Source organism: Blennius ocellaris (genome assembly GCF_963422515.1).
Source record: "Blennius ocellaris genome assembly, chromosome: 14".
Classification (NCBI taxonomy): domain Eukaryota; kingdom Metazoa; phylum Chordata; class Actinopteri; order Blenniiformes; family Blenniidae; genus Blennius; species Blennius ocellaris.
Window position 1 is genome coordinate 11091090 of NC_137663.1, and position 23993 is coordinate 11115082.

General features: G+C 39.6%; 1 protein-coding gene across 3 annotated transcripts; it reads right to left on the reverse strand.

The window, feature by feature from the left end:
• Window positions 1–1769: 1769 nt before the first annotated feature.
• p4ha2 (procollagen-proline, 2-oxoglutarate 4-dioxygenase (proline 4-hydroxylase), alpha polypeptide 2) lies at window positions 1770–23993 on the reverse strand. Of its 3 annotated transcripts, none has more exons than XM_080509109.1 (15): window positions 23887–23993; window positions 17240–17342; window positions 14977–15073; window positions 14590–14741; window positions 13163–13300; window positions 11434–11673; window positions 9258–9454; window positions 8648–8824; window positions 8323–8393; window positions 7772–7871; window positions 7590–7643; window positions 6995–7060; window positions 5559–5627; window positions 5110–5206; window positions 1770–3345 (listed from the first exon to the last, which is right to left on the reverse strand). In XM_080509109.1, the coding sequence occupies exons 2-15, from the start codon at window positions 17322–17324 to the stop codon at window positions 3275–3277; spliced, it is 1614 nt and encodes a 537-aa protein (XP_080365235.1). In that variant the 5' UTR covers window positions 17325–17342; window positions 23887–23993; the 3' UTR covers window positions 1770–3274. The 3 variants fall into 3 exon arrangements, 2 of the variants coding, with proteins under 2 accessions (XP_080365235.1, XP_080365236.1); XM_080509110.1 differs by lacking the exon at window positions 6995–7060 and adding an exon at window positions 7121–7180; XR_013936924.1 differs by lacking the exons at window positions 1770–3345; window positions 5110–5206 and having other exon boundaries at window positions 6995–7180.

The following is a 23993-nucleotide window of genomic DNA, read 5'->3' on the forward strand; positions in this document are numbered from 1 at the left end:
TCACTACCAAGATAAATCACTGTATTTGTAAGAATTTCAAGTTTTACACTGCAAGGAAGTTTCTGTAAGGTTTAGTTAAGGTATAGAAAACCAGTAAACCCAACAGGCATGACATGCATGCTGCTGATTCTGTGAAATTGAATCATTTCCTGAAAGGGGCGTGATCCAAAAAAATAGCAGTGCTGAGTTCAATTAGTGTGGTCACTGATTATGTGGGGGGAAAAGGGTGTTAAACAGGTGGCCCTTATTTAAGGATCAAGGCAACTGACAATGATCAGCTCCAGGAGGATCAAAGAAGATCTAAGATTGCCTATGAGCACTGTAACAATCAGGTGACGTCTATGTGAAGCCAAGCTACAAGCAAGAAGCCCCCGCAAAGTCCCATTGTTAAAAAAAAGCACATGTGCTGAAGCTGCTGCAATTTGCAAAAGAACACATTCACTGGCCTAAAAAGAAATGGCGTAATATTTGGGTCTAAGGGCTGCAGACAGTTTGTCAGACGTCCTCCAAACACTGAATTCAAGCCACAGTACACAGTGAAGACGGTGAAGCATGTTGGTGCAAGCGTCATGATAAGGGGAGCTTTCTCGTACTATGGTGTTGGTCCTATTCATCGCATACCAGGGATCATGGATGAGTTTGAATACATCAGAATACTGGAAGAAGTCATGTTGCCGTATGCTGAAGAGGAAATGCCCTTGAAATGGGTGTTTCAACAAGACAATGACCCCAAACACACCAGCAAGCGAGCAAAATCGTGGTTCCAGACAAACAGAATTCAAGTCATGGAGTGGCCAGCGCAATCCCCGGACCTTAATCCCATAGAAAACTTGTGGGCTGACATAAAAAATGCTGTTCATGAGGCCAAACCAAGAAATGCAGGGGAATTGTGGAATGTAATACAATTGTCCTGGGCTGCAAAAACCTGTTGACCGGTGCCAGAAGCTGGTCGACTCCATGTACCACAGATGTGAAGCAGTTATCAGAAACCGTGGATATGCAACTAAATATTACTTTTTATTATTCTCAAGAAAGTTGAATCTTCAAGCATCTCTTGGTTTATACAGTACATTTTTGAGTTTGTAAAGAAAGATGTCAACACTGCTATTTTTTTGAACATTATATTTCTTGACTTTCTGTAAAATATTATCAAATTCAATTACTTTTTCAAATTTCCTTGCTGTAAAAAAGAATGTGCAGTGTCCCCAATGCATTTGTGTTGATTAAAATGCAATCTATTTGAAGAATTTTGAGGTTTTCTCACCTTTTTAAACACACTGCTATTATTGTGAACATAACTGTACATCTTGATGCATGAATTTCCATCAGTTCATAACAACAAACATGTATTTTCTCGTTTGATGTTGCTCAATCTCATGTCGTGCAATTCCACTGCCAATAATCTGGCAAAGTGGATGTGTGCTCACTTCAAGTTCCCCTCTTGTGGCTGAGTAACGCTCACAGAGCGATATCCAAGTCTGCTGGAGCCGCGATGCCTTCAGGCTACATTTCACAGATGCACAGCAGGAGCCGGTGATGTTTGAGAATAACAGAAAATCTCCTCCAAGTTTGTGGCAGCTTCATTTGATTTAGATTGTCCGTGCATCTTACAGACTTTGGACTAAATTGCTCAATCCATGTCCTCATGTCACCCAGTATGCACTGCAACATTATAATCCCTGCAAAGCAAAGTAACGTACGTGCTATGCCAGGCCTGACCGAAAAAATTACTTAAAAAGATAAAGACTCACAAGACTTCATAAGAAAAGACACCGTTTATTGACTTTCTTGTCTGCCGTCTTATGCAAAGAGGATACAAGGAAACAACAGTGTAATAATTTAAACACTATATAAATAAACATGTGAGGGACATGGATTGAAGGAAATGTGTGTTTTTGTCAGGTCTGGAGAGGGTGACGTAAAAAAAATGAATGAAAAGAAAAAAAAACATGAGGGTGAAGGAGTCGCTTCTGAAAAAGAAAAGACTGACGGTGGGTGGCTGGCCAAAGGTTGTATCAAAAATGTATAGTTTACTTATCAAATAACCAGCACAGTAATGCTGTCTCACTTTATGTTGTGGAGATAACAGTCAGCACAGGGATTATTTATGATGTATTGGTGTATGGGGGTATTTGTCAGACTGGGTTAAAAAAAGAAGTGTAATTCATTAGAAATATTATTGATAGTGGGTTTTATTGATCAATGTTAAAGCTTTTCTAAAAATCTCTTTTAACCAAGAAATGTAGTTCTTGAAAAATAACAAGATCATGAAAAAAGCTCTTTCAGACAAATCTCAAATATTTCTTTTTATATTTCTAAAAGTTCACCAATCAACAGTAAAATCTGTTCTATGCATTTTTATCTATCTGATCTGATACATCAAGTAAATTTCTCCACTGTGAGATCAATAAAGGCGTATCTTTTCTTATCAATAAAGGCGTATCTTATCTTATCTTATCTTAAAAGATAAATCATAATGTATTTACCCTCGAGGGAGTCGTCAGTCATTTATCAATACTTAAAAACTGGACAAGTTCATGCAGAATTGTGGCTTTTATAAGGCAGCAAAAACATATTTGTGCCATTTATGTTCGTAAGGCTATCTACATATCAACATCAAATCAACATATCCTAAAATGTTTGGAAATGGAAAAACAATATCCCTGGAGGCCAGGACCCTATTGTATTTGTAATGTTTCTTATTGTTTAGTTTTTTTTTTATTGTTATTCAATAGTTTTTTGCATTTCAAAACATATTCAGGTGAGCCAAAATGCGTTTATTTGGATTTATCAATATGTTAATTATTTCAAATTAAATGCTTAAGGATGCATGATGCTAAATAGTAGGACCCCATGTAATTTAACTTCTAATGATTTGAATATTCCAAAGTAGTGGAAGGCACACGTCTCATGGTTTCTGGTGCGACTTGGCTGAGATTTGGCCGTGGACTCAAACACAAACCTGACCTTAAAGTGATGACAGTACAGGGGGAAATGATAATTGAATGTACTTGCTGGGAAGAGGCGTGGCGTGAGCAAGAGTTCCAGGGAACCTTTGGATAAAACGATAAGACGTCTCCTCCTGAGATTCGAACGCACACCGGTGACACGCAGCTGTCCCTGTGTGTTTATTATGCAGACAGGTTGATGGAGAGGACAATTATGTAAGCGTTGTTGGGTTTCCTTTTGGTTAGTTTAAGGCACTGCAGCTGGCGATTGTGAGCATGTGTTCGTCTCGTGTATGTTTGCATGTTGTGTCGGTGTGAGCTCGGCTTCAGTCCACTTCTGTCAGTCCGCACGGTCTCCGGAACTCCTGCCCTCGCTCATGAATCCATTTGTTTGACACTGGTGAAACAGGAAAAAGGAAACCAGGTCAGATAATTACAATGTGCCAATTTATAAGAACCTCCCTGCAAACAGGAATAATCTCTAAAAGTTAACAACAGTGATGGCTTCCTTTTTGTTGTTGCTTGTTGAGTTTTGACTGTTTGGGCATTTTGCAAGTGCTGCTTAATTTAATATCTTGTTTCTTTTGTTTTCTTTTAACATGCTGAGTTGTAACAGATCATAATGAATATGGCCATCGATATTCAGCCATGACTGAAGTGGTGATTGGTAGATTTGTAAGGTTCAGGACTTCAAAGCATCAGTAACCCAAACAGAAACTGTGCATGGTTAGACCGCTATGTGCTCAACACAGCGTGTAGACGTTAAACATCTGAACCTTCTTTGCTTTGGAGCAATGCAGTTAAATCCAGGGATTAAACGAAACTAACAATCTTCTTTTCCCTCCGAACATTGCATAATAGATGGATTACATTAGAAATTCGGATTTCAAAGAACTAGCTTGAGCAGCTTGTCACTCACTAGAAAGCGGAAGCCAATTGGAGTGTCTTCGTAGAGGAGTTAATAATGCATGGGAGAGATGCCAAATCAACAAAAGGGTCGAAAGGAAAATATAAGATTTGCGGCTTGTTGAAAGCGGAAACTGAAGGCACAAAGGAAAACGTGTTCCAGAGGAAGAGGGACCTGATGACATTCAGTTCACTGAGACTTTGCAACCTCAGACTGCCGTGTTTAACCCCAGTAAACAAGCCCAGGTTGGAGATAAAGAAACGACACACGATGTTCTGATCTGAGGTGACGACACGCAGTTTAATAGATAATAGGATCATTCAGAGTTTGAGCATCTGCCACTTAACACACTATACTGAATTCTATATTTGACACCATAGACCAGGATGCACTCGTGTGGTTGGTTGTTGCTTGTACTCGGTCCTCAGTCAGACTGTGTTTGCACTGTCAGTGTAATGTGACTAAATTCAGATTGGCACAAGATCGAATCTGCTTTAGGACAGTGTAAGAAGGAAAAAGACACATGCATTCTGACATTTTGAGATCAGATATAGGCCTGAATCATATCTGGAAATAAATCTGATATGTCAGATTATGTGCCAATGTGACCACCGTGTTGCTTCTCTAATGTCATCAAATCCGTGACCATTACTTTGTTAAATAAATAGTGAACATGCTGAAAATAAATGGGTCATTAAGGACAGTTTGATATTGTTTATGTCGCCCCGACAACTACCTTCCATAAAATGCTTCCACCTAGCTTTGTTAGAGATAAAATCTTTGGGGAGTTGATGGATTACTTAAAAGTTTGGACTGTTTTCTGAGCATTTTTGTTGTTTAAACTTGTCGACTAGTCTAGTATATGTAGAACGTTGGTTTGGTCAACATACAAATCATATAGTGAACAAACGTAGGGATACAATTAATTACTAAATACACATACCGGTACATTATATTCATCGATGCAATTAAAAATGTACCATTAAATTTAGAAACCACAACTGTTGAGAGGTCTAACAGAAACAGTAAGTATGTCTGCAAGTGTTTAGAGTAAAATCCATATTTTGTTTGGAGAAAATATAAAAAGCCTGGGATAATGAGTGAGGGAAATAAAAACAAAACAAAAAAAAAAACCCAAACTGAGATCTGCTTTAGATAACTGAGATATATATATATATATATTTTTTTTTTTATTATTATTTTTTAATCTAATCACATTTGATCGTACATCATGAATCTGAAGCGTGGACTCACCCCATTTGCTTCCTACGAGGACCGGACAAGCCGCATGCCTGGTCCTATAGTCGCCCTCCCCGCTCCTGAAGAGATTATACCAGAACACTGCCGTCCCCTGCGGAGGAACGACCCATGATGGAAACATGTGATGTGACTAACAGAAAACAACACACCATGAGGCAGAAGCTGGGTTAAACAGAACCTGGAGGGCCGGAGGCTTCAAGCTGAGTGACCGTACTGCAGTAACACACTGACCCACCAGTGGGGCTTTTGCAGTACCAAAAAAAAGTGTGTGTGTGTGTGTGTGTGTAGATACAGAAAACCCAGCTGCTCGCAAACACTAGCACTAAAACATGATATAATATAATACAATAGAAATAATAACTATGTGAAACATAATACGACTTTACTGTCCACTGAGTCACACACGTGTATAACACAGAAAACATACACTTTGTTGTTCTCACCTTTCGTGGCCAGATCGCAGCTCCGAAGTCGGGAAACACTGTGGCACCTCCCGCTGCAACATCACTCATCTGGAAACAGACAAGAAACGTGATGCTTGGGGAAAAAAAAAAAAAAAAAAGATGTTTTCCTTCGCATGATTGTGCAATAGAAAAGGCATATCTTAAACTAAAGTATTTTCAATGCAACACTGAACATGTCATTTACATTATAGCTTTTTTATTGGAAAATAAATAGACAAAAAAAAAAGCTACTGACTTTCAACACAATGTTTTATTCCTTCAGAGGTTGTTTACTTTGTGTTTTTCATACAATAAATATATCTCACTTTACATACAAGTTAATTTTCTGATGCTTTTACAATTTTTTTTTTAACCATTATTCTATCTTATTTCATTGTGTGTTTTTGTAGGAATTAATGTACAACTATTTTCTTTTTGTAAATTCAAAGCATACAGAACTACATATTTAACACTGCCAACATGGACATTAGAAGAAAAAAAAGGTCTGTGTTTAACGGGAACATTGGATTATAAGCTCAGTGACTTCCAACACTGTCAATCTGCACAACTACAAAATCATGCCGTCAGACTACAGAGCGGACTACAATACATGCATATTGACAGAAGGTCACTCACCGTGCATTCATTCACATTCGCAGGCTTGATTTATTTATTTTTTATCTTTTTTTTTTTTTTTAAATCGGAATCGTAACGGCAAGTCTGAAACATGCTGAAAATACAAAACTTCCTGAGTGGCATTCTGGGATTGATGTGGCTTTCTGGTTGTTCACAAACAGGGCAAATATATCGAGAGAGCGAAACATGCTCAGCTGAACTCATTCACACTGTTCAACTTTTGTTGTTTTTTTGTGGTCAATTTGTGAATTTGATGGCTGCAAATTTTTCCAACTTTTTAGAAAGTGGGCTTGTAAGGTTTTGTCAAAACAGTAAAGTTTTCTGTCATGGTGAACCGTTTAGTTCTGCTCACATCTTGGACATCTATGGATCTAGTGTTAGAAAGGGCAACGTACGGTTGAAAGGAGGTTCTCAACTAGCGTGTTAATGAGAAATGGCCAAGAAAACTCTTCACAATAAGTACTGGAACTGATTGACAGATTATCTTTACCTTAAGATGTTTTTGGGTTGGGTTTTTTTTGTTTGTTTGGGGGGGGGGGGGGGGGGGGTTACAATTATCCCAAATCCATGATCTCTTATCCTGAAATCAAGTCATTCTTTTGATTGTGTTTACCTGCTTAACTATTTAAGTGACTGGAAACCAAACGGGGAGGACAAATTCTATCAAAGTCAATCAATCCAAGTCCAACATTGAACCAGAGCTGATGCACATAGGAGGTTAACGAAAGGATGGACAGTGGATTCCAGCATTCTGCCACCACCGCCCGTCATTCAATGGCGACTTGGATGCGAATACTCACGTAGTTTAAAAAAGTCGCCACACGATTTCCAGTGCCTAATCTTTTGAAAGCATCAGGCTCATCTTTCTATGAAGATAAAATTTTAGAGTGAAATCCACAATGAACACACAGACACACATTACTTACATAGTTTAGGAAGGTTGCAAGTCTATTTCCGTCGACCTTCAGGTTGCTGTCAAAAGGACGCTGCAACAGATGTTTAAATGTTGAACTCATCACTAAAAGGACTCACTAAAATCACTAAAAGGACTCACACTGGGAGCCGGCCACAAAAGGCTGAAATAGCACCAAGATCACACCATTGATATCGCATAAAGCTTAAGGATTTGTGTCGCAATAGAAGCATTATTTATTTCTATTACCCTCCACAGAGGGTAATAGATCTGTCCTCATACACTAAATGTATGATGCCAACAAAGCAGGTGATATTCTTCAAAAGTTGCCAGATAACAGAGAGAGAAAACAGCTCCAATGTCCAAGTACAGTCTTGGGGATTGATGTAAACTTTGAAACAGAAGTGGTGGGAATCGTCAAAGTTACATACTTGGCATTTTCCACACTCGCGTATAAACTTTCCCCCAAAAGCAGAACTCACCCGTGAGAAGTCATAATGTGGCTCGTACTGTCCTCCAACTCCATAGTTAGCGACCTGGGCAGCCATTAATACATGTGGTTCACACAAAATGTTCATGGAAAAAGCTTTTCTGTCCACCGAGTTAATGCCTATTAAAAAAAGATATATATTCCATGCAGTAATTCTTCCACACTATTTATCACCTGCAGTAATTCGGCGGTGTCGACTGTGAGTCCAGTGATGTCCTCTATCCTCTGATTGACTCTCTGGATGACATCATCATCTTCTGACTCCAGCCATGCACTGAAAAAACAGGAACTTGTATGCATCTAATACACACAATCACAAACTCACTTTCTTGCTGAATATGATATTGTAAATACAAGGCTTCGTATACATATATAATATTGGTAACAATAATTTTTCCTTGAAATTCTATCAGAAACAAGAGAAAAGTAGAGTGGAGGTCAAGATGTATTCCGACTTAATTAGGAGCTGAAGTGAAAAGCTTCATGTTTGCCTTCTCCTGCTATACACATGACGCCAATTGAAATATTCAAACATAGTTATTTTCAAGACTTTTCAAATACAGTTGCTTATATGTCTTTCCCATTTTACAGTGAATAAAGTGTGCTAGTAGTGACTGGCTATAAAAATCAGGTAAAGTACATTTAATCAATAATATTACAGATTAAATGTCTTTAATTACATCCTAAATGATGAAAAAAGCCATAAGAAAAAAAAGTGAAGGTACCTTTTTGACACTCTGTAGTTGGCTGTGGTCAGGACTCCAGTTTTGGGGTCGCGGACTGTGGCTCTGGCCAGCTTAAAGTAAAAGAACGAAAATAACAGACTTAAAACATAGATCTAATTCTACTCTATTTGTACAAAATTAAGGTCATCATTTTACACGACTCATCTAAACAATTGATTGGGAATATTTCTTTAAAACAACTTGAATTGGTCGTGGAAAAACATTTTAAAAAAGCAAAGCTGTGACAACAGGCTCACACGTTTGATACGAATTCGTCACAGATCTTGCTCTCGTTTTCTTATTCACCGATAGCGTCTTGTCTCACCCTGGGTTTTGCCAACTCTTTAATCTTCTCAATCTCCTGATGTGACAAGACCTCCAGGTAGCGCACGATGTGAGGGCTGTCCCACTCGTCCTCCTCCTTCATGGGCTTGAGCAGGAGACGAGGATTTCTTTTACCGTCCTGGTAGCGACAAAACAAACGGCTCCGCCTGGCGTCATTCTGTTAAGACATCAGGGAAAGATTAACTTTTTCTCAGGTTTTTTTTTTTTTTTTTTTAAGTCAATTTAATCGTTGACACAATCTCATAATGCATTTGTAAAAACCCCTGGATTTATTGAGCCTGTCCACTCTGGCCAAATCTAACATGTTGCTTATTTGGAAATAATTCCTATCAGTTATCTGTCATCTGATTTGCATTGTGTGTGTGTGTTTGTTTTACTTAGATCTATTTTTTTCAAAGAACAAATGTTGTTGAATGTCTCATATAAAAAGGGATAAATGCTGAGTCTGGCTTGGCAGCCATGTTTCATTTAAACATATTTCCAGCACTTTAAGTGTCTTTACGAACACAAGTGCAGTATATGAAACATCTGATCACATCTCTGATATCTGACCTCAAACTTAAGCCACTGCTTTTTTCTTCATGTCTCACCATCTGCAGCCCCTCTCCTCTACACAGAGCCTCGTAGGCCTCTCTCTCCGGGAGGTGGTCTTTCGGTCTGCTGTAGGTTCCCAGCTGGATGGGCTCCTCTGACGGAGGCTGGTAGGTCTGGTTCATCTCGTGGAGCTGCTTCATCAGGAGCCGCTCGAAGTAGCGAAGGTTTCCTCCCGCTCTGTCATGTTTGGGGTCTGCCAACACAAGTACACTTAGCTGGCCGTAACTTTAATCGCAAGTGTTTTTGAAGGATGTTTCTATATTACTAGACTTGGATATTTGTGACTATACATTGTCACATACTGACAATTACATAATTAGAAACATCAAGTGTTTTAAAATGGACAAAAATCACATATTTTATAGTTTGAAATGATACAGTGAACTCCAGTAAAATATGCCATATATGAACAATATGCAAAATATAAATCAATACACTTTTTAGGGATATGTGTCAAATGTATACTGCACCATCTATATATATATATATATATATAACTCAAAAAGAACATCAGACTGGAGACTCGTGTTGGACTTTGATAAAAGAATGATTGCGCCCTCTTGTGAACATTATGAGAATTACACTTGAAGGTCATGAGAGGAATTAAAGCAGCAACTTTGTCATCTTGGGCCTCATTTATAAAGGTTGCCTACGCACAAAATGGGCTCGAAAAGATGCGTACACCACTTCCCGCGCAAAGTTTGTGATCTAAAAAATATGTTAACTTGGCGGGAGAATGTGCGCACCGGTACACAAACTTTGAACCTTGCGCACGCACATTTTGGAGAAGGGGGAACCTGGCAGCACTGATTGCTTGGTGGATCCACGTAATCATAAACAGCGAAGTTGCAGTGGTATACATGTGTTTCTTTAGTGGAACATTACTGCTGAATCAGTAGGACCATGTTCATATGTCATAGTTTCATCTTCAAATGACACAGAGCGGTGGATAGACCTGATTATCAATTGTGAGAAGGTGTGTAACAATCAGTCTAATTTCAGAGTAAGCACATAAATTGCGCGGTGACAGCCGAGCTTAAAGCTGTAGTGTGGATGTGCCAAAAACTGATTCCCCTCAACGGGAGTGCACACTGACTGGCTGTGGATGGGAACGTCTGTTCTGGTCCAGCTGCTTTTATTAGTCATTTACAGCTAAACCACCTTCACATCAAATTCTTCTTCTCCACCTCTGCAGTCTCAGATCTCTCTGAGACTCTCACTCTATTTCCAGTGGTGATGACGAGCTGCCGATTGCTTGTTTTTTTCTTTTACTAGCGATTCCACTACTGTGACACCAAATAGTATCACTTCCCTGACCTCCACCTCCTCCATGACTATTCCCCTAAATTCCTCTTCTTCGTCTTTTCTGTCAACATTTTACGTCAAATGCTGGCGACCAACGGGCTGATTGAGATGCAAAAATATGGATGAGGCATTTTGCATTGACCATTTATGGTGCAAAGTGGGCGTGTTGAGGGCGGGAGATGAACTGTGCAACCTTCCGAGTGGACCATGATCTATAAAAGGAAAGTGTGTGCAGATGTTTTAGAGATCCACATTTTTTGGGGCCGCACGCCATTTTTAGCTTTCGGGCTCACGTATATTTTTTTGTAGGAATCCTACGCAATGTTTTATAAATGAAGATTGGTCACCTGGTCATTTTCATAGAGAAGCAAACAAGTCTGAAATGTGCACCGACGCGGGCGGCCGCACGGTTCCTCACGATTTCACTTGACATGTAAGCGAACATAGCACAGCCCTAAAAAGATGGCCTGCCGCTGTAAAACTAAAATAACCGTTTGGAACCACAAGGCCTGACTTTGAAGGGACTCCACCCTGCCACTCTGACGAGTCCAGAGCACCACTGCAGTCAGGGAGGAGGCTGATTGTAGTGATTAGTGATACAGGAAAGAGAAAACCTCAGAATTAAACCACAGAAGTGGACTGTGGTGGTACTGGTCAGCTAAGTGGCGTCTGTATGTGTCATGGAAACTCGAAAACATCAAACAGAGCGTCTTAAAATATCTGTCCACTGCATTATTTTAGGTGCTCGAAAAAAAACTCACAAACATTGTGTGATTCAGAATTAGATCAGTGATTATGCAAGCGTATTTATACTGATTTGTGCTCTTTCTTGTGCTTTCGGTTTTATTTGACCGTGCTGCAACTTACCAATTGCCACCAGCCGTCGTGTCAGCTCAATGGCTCGAGGGAGGTCCCCCATTTGGTAAACAGAGTAACTGAGGTAGTCCAGAATGTTGGCCTTGGAGACCACAGCTTCCTCTCCAGCGTCCAGCTGCTTCAAGGCCTGCTGCAGCCACAGCACGGCGTGGTAATAGTCCGCGTCGTTATAAGCCGTCTTTCCCATGTCGAAGCAGTCGTCCACAGTCAGTAAAGCATTCGTGTGCAGACCTGGAAAAGAATTGAACGAATGTCAATAAGTGATTGAGGAATAAAAGATAATGACCATATAATGGAAGTGCTTTATGTAAACTGCGGGTTTATTTTGACTCAATTCATTTTATAGCAGCAGACCACTTCACTGGAGTCTGTTAAAATCCAAATAATACATACTTTAAATGAAGAAATGCCAAAAAGAAAAAGTATTTTGTCTGCAAACAAACTAAATGTGTTCTAAAATACACTGTGATAATGTACAATTATGTCGCTCTGTATTTTATAGTATTTTCTTTAAATCTAGAGTTACACAATGACTCATTCATGCACACTTTGACAAGATCATCTGCATAAACCACAAGTGATGATAAGTAATCAAAATGTATATTGCTTCTGCCGGGAAAAGTTAAGTTAAGCTAAGCTTTTTTTGAAAACCCACTTTGGCATAGAGATATTCTGAGACACTGAATATTTTCAACTAGAATTGGGCATAACCCACATTATCATTATAAAATTATAATTTTCCTATTTATTTCCAACTAAGTGTCTGTTTTTTCTGTTTGCGGAATTTCTCATCAAGGGTAACTGATCCTTGTTCAACACGTAATGCAAAATGAGTTGTTGCAGATGCGCATGTGAACAAGCAGACACATTTGGATGAAGCAAGTGTGCAACGTTTTTTTTACTTTGGCATGCCATAGAGTCATATTAAATATGACGCATATCTACTATTTAAGTTATTTTATGTAATAACTTTTAAATTTTAAGTCGAATTTGAAACTTGAGGTTTATTTGATAGATTAAATGCCATTTATTAGCATGAACATTCCAACACAGAAGCAACTCTGGCAAGTAACAAAGTCATTTTATTTCACTACGTCACTGTAAATAGGCGGAATTCTTCAGATAACAGTACTTCTAGTAATTTTTAATGAAAACCACTTGCTTTTACTCATTTCAATCCATCCCAACCTGTACGGTCGATGATCAAGAGCAACATTGACAGGTTCACATCAGCTGATGGTAACAGATTGTATTCTCTGATCAAATCACATCAATATTGGTTGCAGACTTTTTGTTTCAATTTCAAACAATTTGGGGGAAAAAAATCATTTAAAAATAAATAACACAAAATATTTATCTCATTACTCATGTTGATTTTTAGAAAAGAGTTTAGTTTCTGACTCAGAACTGACAGAAGTTGTCATTGCTAAAAATTAAACTGGTGTTTGACCACAGGATTACAACATCAGTTTGTAAGCACATGTGCAAACGTGTATGTGTATTTGAAATCCACCCACTATCACAACCAGTAAAAGGTCAAAGTCAGTTGAGAATGTGAATACCTTTGCCATCTATGCACACAAAGAAAACTTACCAAGGGTGGGTGCAGTTTGCCTTTGAGGGTTTTTTTTTTTTTTTTTTTCCACACTGGCACACATTGCACTGCTCTTCCTAATTTATTCATGCATGTTTTCACAACCGGTGGACTCTCCGTGGTTACCTGGCAGCTTTCCTCTGGAGAAAGCTTCTGAATCCAGTTGGTACGTGTCCTGGAGACGCATCAGGGCTTTGGCTGCGCCCGTCGCATCCTCCTCATCTGGGAAGTACTGTCTGTGTATGGACATGTTGGAGATAAACCCTGGACAAAGAGTAAGAACGCACAACTCTGAATCAGTGAGGATGGCAATTATAACGAAGAAATAGGTGATGAGCAAAGCTACTGAGTCAGCTAATTACCAAATGAACCCACAATACACGATAATGTTTAAATAATAAACAACTTTAACATTTAATTTCTAAACAACTTTGAATTTGTGTCTCATTGTATAATAAACAAAATTTAAAGTAAGTTTGGTTGGGTTGTCACACAAAATCAACTGCGACACAACTTTTTAGTTTTTCCTGGTTTCTTTTCAATCGCGTTAATTTCAGCCGAGTGTCCATTATGATCACATGCAACAAGTATGGAGCAGTTCTGTTGTGTCGTCATGACATAGTTTCAACTTTTAAGTTTAGCCTTCGCTTTACTGTTTCACAATTTATTTTAAATGCTTTGGTGAAATGAAAAGGGAGCCAACTGAGCAATGAAAGCATAAGAAGGTAAAGGGGAATGGAAAATATATTACACGGCAAAATACTTGAGGTATGCAAGATTTACTTCAAGCCTCTCCGTCTGCAGTGGCCACAACTGGATGTTCACGTGACCCACTGATAGATATAAAACTAAGGTTCAATACATGCTTTCGGGTCCAAACACATGCAGCCAACATGGCCAAAGAATGCAGAGATGAAGACCAGCTGCAGCTAAGAGATGACAAAGTGCTTTCTTCAACGTGTTCATTCTGAAGGAGCAGACATTTCCTCTCTGCATCCAAAGCTGTACTCGCTGTGCTCACGTCTGCCCTGGATTTGATATTTGCTCTCTGCTCATGCTCATAGAAAAAAAAAAGAAAAACCTGAATGCTGCCATTCACACACATAATATAGTGCGATATCACGTAGCTGAATGAATTGTAAGATTGCAAGAATAAGAGGCAACAGATGTGTATGTGTACTACAGTTAATACAAAAGGGTTGGTTGAAATAATTTCAGTAATAAGCCAGATTACTTTTTTTTGTTTTTTTTCCCAGGGAGAGAAGTGAAAGAGCTCCTCACTCTCAGCTTGTTACTACAGCAAATGTCTGTTTACTCTCACACAGGCAGCAGACCAACTGCCACGTGTGGCCAAAACCAGAAACTCACACATGCTTGAGGAGCAAATGAAAAAAAAAAAAAAATGCCATCGACGACTGCCTCGTCGAACCACAACAAACACAGAAACCCCCAACAATATAATCGCAGAGGAATGAAGCCTTAACTAAAGCATGCCAGGACTTTCCTTTCCTTCACTGACACGTGATGGTACTGTCACACCGACATCTCCTCACCGTCTGAGGGGTTCTGAAGCACCAGGGTCTCCAGTTCGGGCCACTCCGAGTTGAGCCTCTTCATCATTTTGTAGGCATTCACAGGATGAGCCAAGTAACCCTCGGGATCAGAGGTGGACACCCGCGTCAGGGCCTCAAGTTTGCTGGCCCAGCTGGGAGGCACAGATAGTGTTCAGAGTAATGGAACATATCATTGCTGTTTAAACTTCACATTGAAAAGTGAAAGTTAATATTCTCTTTTCTCACACATTAGAAGATCCGTGGAAAATGTGAATACCAAAAATAATAGTTTGTGTTTGCTGATATACACCAGTAAGGTATGAGGAGCTTGGCTGTATATTGTTCCATGTAAACATTTTCTTAGTCCTTAGAGATGTTTATAAGTACCTTTTGACCGTTGCAAGCTTGGACTCCTCTGCCTTGATGTACTCGTTTAGAGACTGAACCAGCTCCTTTTCAGTGTAAACCAGATCTGTCATCTGACCTGCAACAACACAGACAAACGGTCAACTTGTGCTTCTGCTTAGTTTCAGGTAATGTGAAGCTTTACAACAGGGGTGTCAAACACATTCTAGTCCAGGGGCTACATATGGCACAATTTCATCTTGTGTGGGTCGGACTGGTAAACTAGTGCCATAATAACCTTTAAATTTAGAAATAGCCTCTTGCAGGCCTTTTGTTTGACATCACTGCTTTACAGGAAATAGTGTCAAATAATAGGGAGGCGAGACAAAATGGCTAATCAAACGACAAATAACAATAAAAAATAATAAAATAGATAAAAACTCATTTACTGGGGAATATATTTGTATGTTGTAACAGTACAGTAAATACTAGCTACTTTGAAGCATCATGTGATTATGAATTTGTCCAAACATGTTCTCTCTGACAAGAACCACTGAGGAAGAAAAGGTACCTCAGATATTTTGGCACATTTGAAGCAGGACATGAAGCATATTTGACACAAAACTGAAGAAACAAAATGTCTTACTGTATAATACTTATTTTAATGCTTCAGATTTTGTTAAAATATATGGAATTAATTATATAATTATTCATTAATAACATCAACAACAAAAAGAAAAAATGTGGAGATGTTTTATTCTGGATAGGTTGTACTACGAGTTTGATCTCAGGCTTAAGCCGTCAATGTTTGTTATGCTTTGCATTGACATCCTATACCATATATTTAAAAAAAAAGTAAAAGCTGTTTCTTAGTCGTAGATGGAGATTAAAAAAAAATAAAAAATCTCTGGCCACAAATCCTGGTGGACGTCAAAACACATAGTTACTGCATAGGCTCCAGTAGGATATGGCTCACAGTGGCAAGATTACTAAACACTTTCAATGGACAGTGAAAGATTGTCCAACGTTTGGAACAGAAAGTAAATAATAAAACACTTTTATTATCCCTGTGTACAGACAGTATAAGTGATCAACCAGATGCTCTAAGTCAGTGTGATCTAAAAGTCTGTTTAATGTATAAGCTGTACCTTGCTGAGCGGCGCAGACTACAAGTCAAAAGTCGCTTGTGTACGTCATGCATTACGCAGATTTTGCACTAGTCTCAGAAAACATTCATGAGTATTTGTTTTTGTCCAAGTTTAAAAGTAGCTCAAGTCATACATTTTGTCATCACGTGATTTTATTTTCAGACTCTGTAGAAAAAAAAAAAATACAATCCAATAACCACAATTATGTGTCTTTAAACTTATAGACGACCAAAGAAAATCAAGCATTTACAGCCCCCAAATCCACATCCTCTGTTTAAAATGTTTTTATGGCGAAGCACTGACATGGATTCCTCAGTGACGAGACATTCTGTGCAGTACCAGAGTCATTCAGCCAGGGTTTGTTTGTATTTTTGTGGTGAAAAGGGCAGAGCTTAATTCCAGGACAATGCTTTACGAGAAGGTAGATGTTGCCTTGAATCAGAAATACATTCTTCATGTTGAGATAATGTACAAAGAATTCTAATTCTATTGTAGCCTCAGGGTTGTATTGTATTATATATCGTGGCATACTAACAAGCAGAGGTAAATGTAGTTTAAAAGCAAAGTGATCAGCAAAATCTTTGCTGAATCAATTCTGTTGTATAATATGATTTACTAATATCTGTCCTGTAATTCACTTTGCTGAGATAAGGGGGAATTGAAGACATTGTTTTAGGACTGTAATCTTGACTACAGCTTCCATTTTAAGTGCAGCGTCAGTGTGAGACAGACAAAGGCTCTTGGTCGGATTTGTAAAAACTTCTACACACATGGGCACATGAACTGAGCTATTTTTAAAGAGTACTCTGAACCTCCTCTGTAAAATCGAAAACAGATGTTCTGCTGAATTTCCATTGACATTTCCTTGGAAGCATAGTAAATAAATGTAAGAGTTTTCACAGGGTAATACACAGTAAAACATTCCCACTGCACAAACCACTAAATGCACATCTAATAATAATAATAACACATCTCTTGGAGAGCAGTCGGTAGTTACGCTTATTTCTAGTGAAAGCAGTGAACAAAGCCCAATGTTATATTTGTCAGACAATCTGAGAAGATTGCTATTTTATAGTGACATCAGTGGTCTACACTATTAAATGTGCAAAATGTGTACATGCTCCCCATAAAACAACCAACAAAGGTCTTAAACTCACTAATGGAGGTGAATATCTCTGCCTGCGAGGTCCAGCAGCAGCAGCCGAGCAGCATGGTGGATATAACAAACAGGAGTTTCCTCATTTCGCCTCTTTCAACAACCTGTAAACAAACATTATGTCACACAAACCATTCAAAGCACAGCAGGACTTATGACTTCATCTAATACTACATTTACTACTACTGACTTCATCACAGCATAAAATGTATTGCCAACAGTGGTCAAGTTGTCGCCATGTTTAATTTGTTCTTATTTCTAATCAATATCGGGGTTTTTTTCTGTCACAAAGCCTACAAAAAGCCGAGGCGTCACATTTTGATGCTCATCTATAAACAAATATGCAGTTTGCATAACGCCAACTCAACAGTTTTTTCAGGTTCTGTGTTTCCACACTGAATTAGCTGAAAACAGTTACTTTCCATTACATTTCCTAGAAATGAGTCATTTGAAGTTGTGCCTTGTTCTTCTTAAGAAAAGAGCATGGAATTGAGAGTGTGGGGACAAAAAAAGGGGGTGTAGTGGCTAACATTATTCAAAGCAAAAAGTTGTCTGGTTTGAGTCCTTGGCAGCCATTCTGTGCAGTTTATAAGATTTGTTTACCCTTCTCGGTACTCCGGCTGTCTCCCACCGCCCAAAAAACATGTATTTGAGGTTAACCGGTGGTTCTAAGTTACACATGGGCGTGAATATGGACGTGTGTGGTTGTCTGTCTATCTGTGTCCAGGCCGGATCCTGCCGTCGGCCGTAGTTTCATAACCTGCACATCTCATCTCCTTATTTGGTTGTTTAAATATGAGCTTATGTTTAGTCTCCGTTTCATGACTCGGCCCTGGAGTTTAACACAGCCAACAAACATCTAAACAAATAAACAATCTGGCAATTAGGCGCAAATGGGCTCCCGACTATGCAGTAGTACACTTTCAAAATCGTAAGCTTGTTCCAAGTACAACAGATCATGTCCCTTGCAGACAATTATGCCCATAATAAAGAAAACATTAGAATCAAATACAAAATAAACATAAATGGAGGCATCGTGTTTCAGGTTGAGCCCATTGTTTCTTTGTTTATTAGGACTTTCTTGTTGAAAGTTGCCACACAGTGAGAGAACTCTGGACTTTCAGCTACTGTGGAGTCAAAGGAGGAGGAAGTCAGATGGAAATCACCTGTTAGAAGCTTTGTTCATAATGAAGGACTGCTCAGCTTTTCTTTTTCTTTTTTTTTTTTTACTTAAACCTCACTACTGCACTTTCTCTTTGACTTTGCTTTTATCTTTTTGCCACATCACTCCTCAGTAATATTCATCTGCACACACACACACACACACACACACACACACACACACACACACACACACACACACACACACACACACACACACACACACACACACACACACACACACACACACACACACACACACACACACACACACACACACACACACACATGTTCACCACTGTATCATTAAAGGCTTAAAGGGACACAGGATCTAAGCAGAAAATTGGCACTCGATGCGACATGATAATAATGCTGTACTAAGGAATCTGCCCCAGGGAGAAAAGACTCCTTTCACTTGTAAGAAAGAAAGATGACTGAGGCAAAAGTAATGCATGACGTGCATCTACATAATTCGGGCCTTAAGCCAAAGTGACACTGAAAGACTAACATAATCGCCTGAACATGTATTATTTCCCCACACTTCTGTGTCAAACAAACACAGTGAATGGCAGAAAATAGCGACAAGTTTGTGACAAAAAGTTCCTGTTCATGGGTTAAAAACCTCTCAGACGAGCAACAGGCATGCCATATGGTGAGCTCCCGCCGGCAGGCAGCACTGGAGGAGGCCCGTGAAATCTCAGCAAGTCCCTGTGAAGATTAATTATCTTGCTTGAAAGAAAGAAGGCATTTTCATTATTTCCCAAGACATTTAGGTTAGCGCCTTGGAGATGAGACATTTCAGAAAAAAGTTGTAATTTCAATGTAAAAGACTGCAGCGTGACAAACTCCAGCAGGTGAGGTCAGATGTGACCATCAAAGATGTGTACAATTATGATTATTTCAGATTATTGTGATGCATTAATGGCAGTTTTGGTTTAAAAAACAAATCACAAAACACAGCAATGAAAAGTTTCTGCACTGTGAATGACATATGCATGTATCAAAGCTTTGAGACACACAAGGTGTGAAAGCATGCAGAGCACATCAAAACGACTGGAAATGTCTGCAACAAGTTGATTTAATGCGATCGTTCAATTCAAATTAGTTTTAGTGTTGTTTGCAAAATGTGTTAAATAATGGTCATCTATTGCTCTTTCTTATAAATACATATCATTGTTTAATTTATTTGAACAGTGGCGTTCAACTCATGGAGTAAAGCGAAAATCCTTAACTCCACAAATGAAATGACCACGTCACTCGTGCTAATTTACAGCCAGCACGGCTGCTCAGCTCAGCTCAGCTCAGCTCAGCTCTGCCTGTCGTTACAGGTTGTTGCACCCGGGTCACATTCCTGCAAAAGAGGTCTGTTGCATTTACAACCCAAAAGTTCCCCAGTTCTCACTCTCTCCTGCCATTTCAGGAAATTAGTAGGAAACAGCACTGAGGACAGGAAAAGGACAGATTTGATCCGACAGGTCATGGGAAGTCCAGGTAACGGACATGTGGAGTTTCAACACAGACAAGAGCAATGGGTGTCCCCAGTTGTTCCCCGTGTACAGCAACTCATGACCTAACTGACACTCCTCTGACGCTACTGGGATGTAAACCTGACTTCTTCCTCACGCCCAGGATCGAGGTTAAACCAAATGCACCACCGAGGTCGACTGGAGGATCTTCTCGTATTTGTGTGGGCTGACATTCCCCAGTCATTTTCCGTTTTACATGGAAGTGTTGCTTCATGAGAGAGATAAGAAAGTGAAGCAAATCTTTCCCTGGTGGAGCAGTCGGGATCCAAGGTCTGCGACGGTGCAGAGGGACTGCGAGGAACAAATATTTACTCTCGACATCCGTAGTCGTCTTGCTTTGCTCGTCTCCTCATCCACCCCGCTGGCAAAAACCTGCTAGGTCTGACAAACAGCTGCCTTCAGATGCATTTAATAAAAGTTTGTTTTTCATCTTTAGTGGGCGGGCACAAGAAAACGGGCGTCAGGATGGAATTAAAGTATTTCTCTCAAGCCAATAAATCAGATCTTATTCAGCGTTCTCCTTAAAGCGGTTTTATTTTTAAAACATTTGTAAATCACAGCAACACCAGGAGGAGACAACTGTCAGGGCGACTGCAGAAAAACGTTCCAGCAGAAGACCTAAAGAAATACTTTTTTTTTAAGCTTGCAGACACACATTTACAAGATAAAGACCTGATGATGACAGTCCATTCTTTACATTTCCTGAAACAATCCGTGTTTTCCTAAATATTGTTAAAGGATTATGAATTTTCTTGGGAACTCATTCACAAAGCTTTGTAGCAGCTGTATCAAACCAAGCCTCTTTCTCTAAATGAGCTATAAAGGTCCATTTAAAAAAAAAAAAAATATATATATATATTATTACTGGGATCAGTGTATTTCCAGGAACATCTGCCTTTGCAGTGAGTGCTTTACACCACTTTACTACGACCTGATGGATGGGGCCCGACTTCGTCTCGTACCATTATCAGGAGTAAAGACTACTGCACGCACTAATATTCAAGCTTGGAAGATTTTGACATGTAATATGTTGCATATTGCTTTTGTTGGGATTCCGGTTTAGAAACCAGTGGGTTGGTTCATGTTTTTATGGCAGTTCAAAGCAAGCACTAAATTCCAATTTTTGATAAAAACCCAATCTGATGGGCATCAGGAGAATTCGTGCATATGAAAAATGAAAGCTGCATACCAGAAAACTGAGATAAATAGGCCAATTTCAAAATTTTTCTCGACTGAGATGTCTGCAAATGGTAAACAGAGATAAGACAGCAAAGTTCTGATGCTGAACAGATACCTCCTGATGGTAATCGGCAAGCAGGACGGACAGGTATGCCACGGCACACAGGCTTCAACAGACATACCTGCTACGTGTGCAGAGTAGCACACTTTTTACATAATACACCGCATGATGTATGTGCATGAACATTCACAGAAGGAGAACATGCTCAGGCAATACGTGGCTGCCGGTCTGAAAACTATCACACGCTGCACTCGCCTCAAAAAGTGTTTCAGATCCAAACGTGTGACGCTGCTGCTCCGACAGATGCAAATTTACACAGTGGGGACAGAATAGGAACAATTATTAGATCTAATATGCTGTAATTTATGACACAGCTGACATGTTCAGTCCCAGTGGTGACAGTGAGACGATGTAGCAAGCATTACCCGTCACTTTCACTTCCACTCAGCATCACATGAGGGGTGAATAAAGTGCAAAGTTGCTTGTAGTGAGGCTATTTTGCGGCTTCATACAGCGAACCAGTAGATCTGGCGACCTTAGGCATTTTACACTACTTTTAGAAAATAAAAATAAGCCCTTTCATTGAAGTTCAGCCAACCCTGCAAACGACAATGTGCACGCGAGATGCAGAAATTGTGAGTACTGCCAAAGGTTGGAAAAAAAAAAGAAGCTCCATTTATGATGTCTGTTGGCCATATGTGCTTGATAGAAAAAAAGGCATGTGTCAAATAGTATATAACCCAATAAAAAAAAAAAGCTTTTACATTGTGGTTATATAATCATTTTTAGTATTACCTTGAGGTTGAGCAGTACTGGAAGCTTGAGTAACATCGGTAATCCAAAATTAATCTACAAACTGGTTTATTCCTATAACTGCTGCCACGGAGAGAAGTGATCCACAGTTAGACTGCACTGCTTCTCAAAAACATACACCAGGACAGTAATTTATTTAATATAAAATAAAGATGTACAAGTAGAGGTCATTAGACAGAACGAGTGATGGATGTTGTATAACGATTATATTTACCTAAATTGCACTCTCCTAGTTCCAGGCTACGTCTGGCAAAGCACCATGCTGTGAGTGTGCAGGTTACCTGCTATGCTGTATAATTACCTCTGACAGATTTATGACATTTGCCTATTAGTTGTCTTGCATGTACACACCCTTGAATGGATGCCAATGCCAATTATTGTCTCTGCACAATAAAGAAACCACTGCAGGGCATCACTCACCTTGTGGACATACAGCCTATTCAACTGGCCCTTTGTATGCAGTGAGGTATATTGTGGACATTCACATGCTTTTATTTTTTTTTCTTAGCTTTTTATCTCATCTTTTCAATTCAATAGGCAGGTGGCTTTTGGTTGGGAACAGTCGGCTCCATTTGTTGTCGGTTGGAGATAACAGATCGGCAGGATATCAAGTATAACAATTTTCAGACAGCTGCTACAAACAATTGCAAAAGGGAACCTGGTCGTATCCTTCTATGGCTATACACCAGTTATTACTCAATAGTATTGAGACATGTCATGACCTCGACTAATGTGAACAGGAGTGCCCCGGATTACTGATGTTTCAATGTTTGTTTTGGATTTGTTACTTGTTAATTTATGCATTTTTGCCAGGAAGTATTCTATATTTGAACTGTGGCATGCTTTGCTTGAAGAAAAAGAACTTACATTGAATACATTAGTTCAGGGGTGGACAACTCATTTCCCCATGAGGCCACATGCAAAATGTGTACTACTATGGATGGGCGAGACATAACATGACTTCAGTTTTTGCTCAATAAGAAAATTATCTCTTGATAAAAAGCAGCTGCTGCTCTGCATCATCCTTTCCTTTTTCATTAACCTTTTGTTGTCTCACTGTGAATCACCAAATTTGTGAAATAATGGTTTGGTTTGCTGACCAAGGTGCCGGGCATGGGAATCTTACATACATTATGCACACTAACTTTACAATTTCCCGGTGACACCCTGAGGGCCGGTCAAGCACATCAAAAGGGCCATGTTGGTTCACATTTTTAGGAGCAAAGGAATTAGGTGTTGTTTTTTTCTAATATAAACACTCTTAAAATAAAACAAAACAAAACAACAAACAAACATATATTTATGTATATATGTGCGGTGCACGTGAAGCTGGTCCCTGCTCGCGAGCCTCTCATCATCCACAGCTGGCAAGCTGACGTCATCCCGAGACAGTTGTTTCTAGAAATTACCACACTTCAGCGATTTGGGTCCAGTGCGGAGTCCTCCTGCAGCCTGCTGAGCTTTTCCCACACATGCACACGTTTCTATGTAAAAAACATTTGCCCGAAGAACCTCTCACTGTGTGCGTAAGAAGCGCACGAGTGCATCCAAACATCTTCCTGCCGCCTCGGTCGCAAAAGTTCGCGCAAAGTTTAAAAAAACTTTGTGAAACACTGTAACCCGACAGCTTCGTCTCGCGTTACAATGTAGCAAAACAGGTCGGAAATAAACACACACACACTCGTACGCGCGCCTCAGGAAAATAAATCCTCACCTCTTCGTTAACACGTAACATGTATTTGATGGTTTGTAGTGCTAGAATAATAAAGAACACCCGGTCCAGTCGCCTGTTGGACCCAGCTGCTGACAACCATCCCAGCATGTTCGGCAGTCCCACCGATTCAAGCAGGGATGTAAACAAGCGCTCTCATGATAGCGACTCGGGAATAGTGTTTCCTGCCAGCTTACCTTCCAAACCAGCGTTTTCAGGAGCGCTGCCACACAGAGGTGTCCGGACGAAGACCTACTCGGTACCCCCGGGGTTATGAATAGTACAGAGAGGGGTTGTCGGCGCT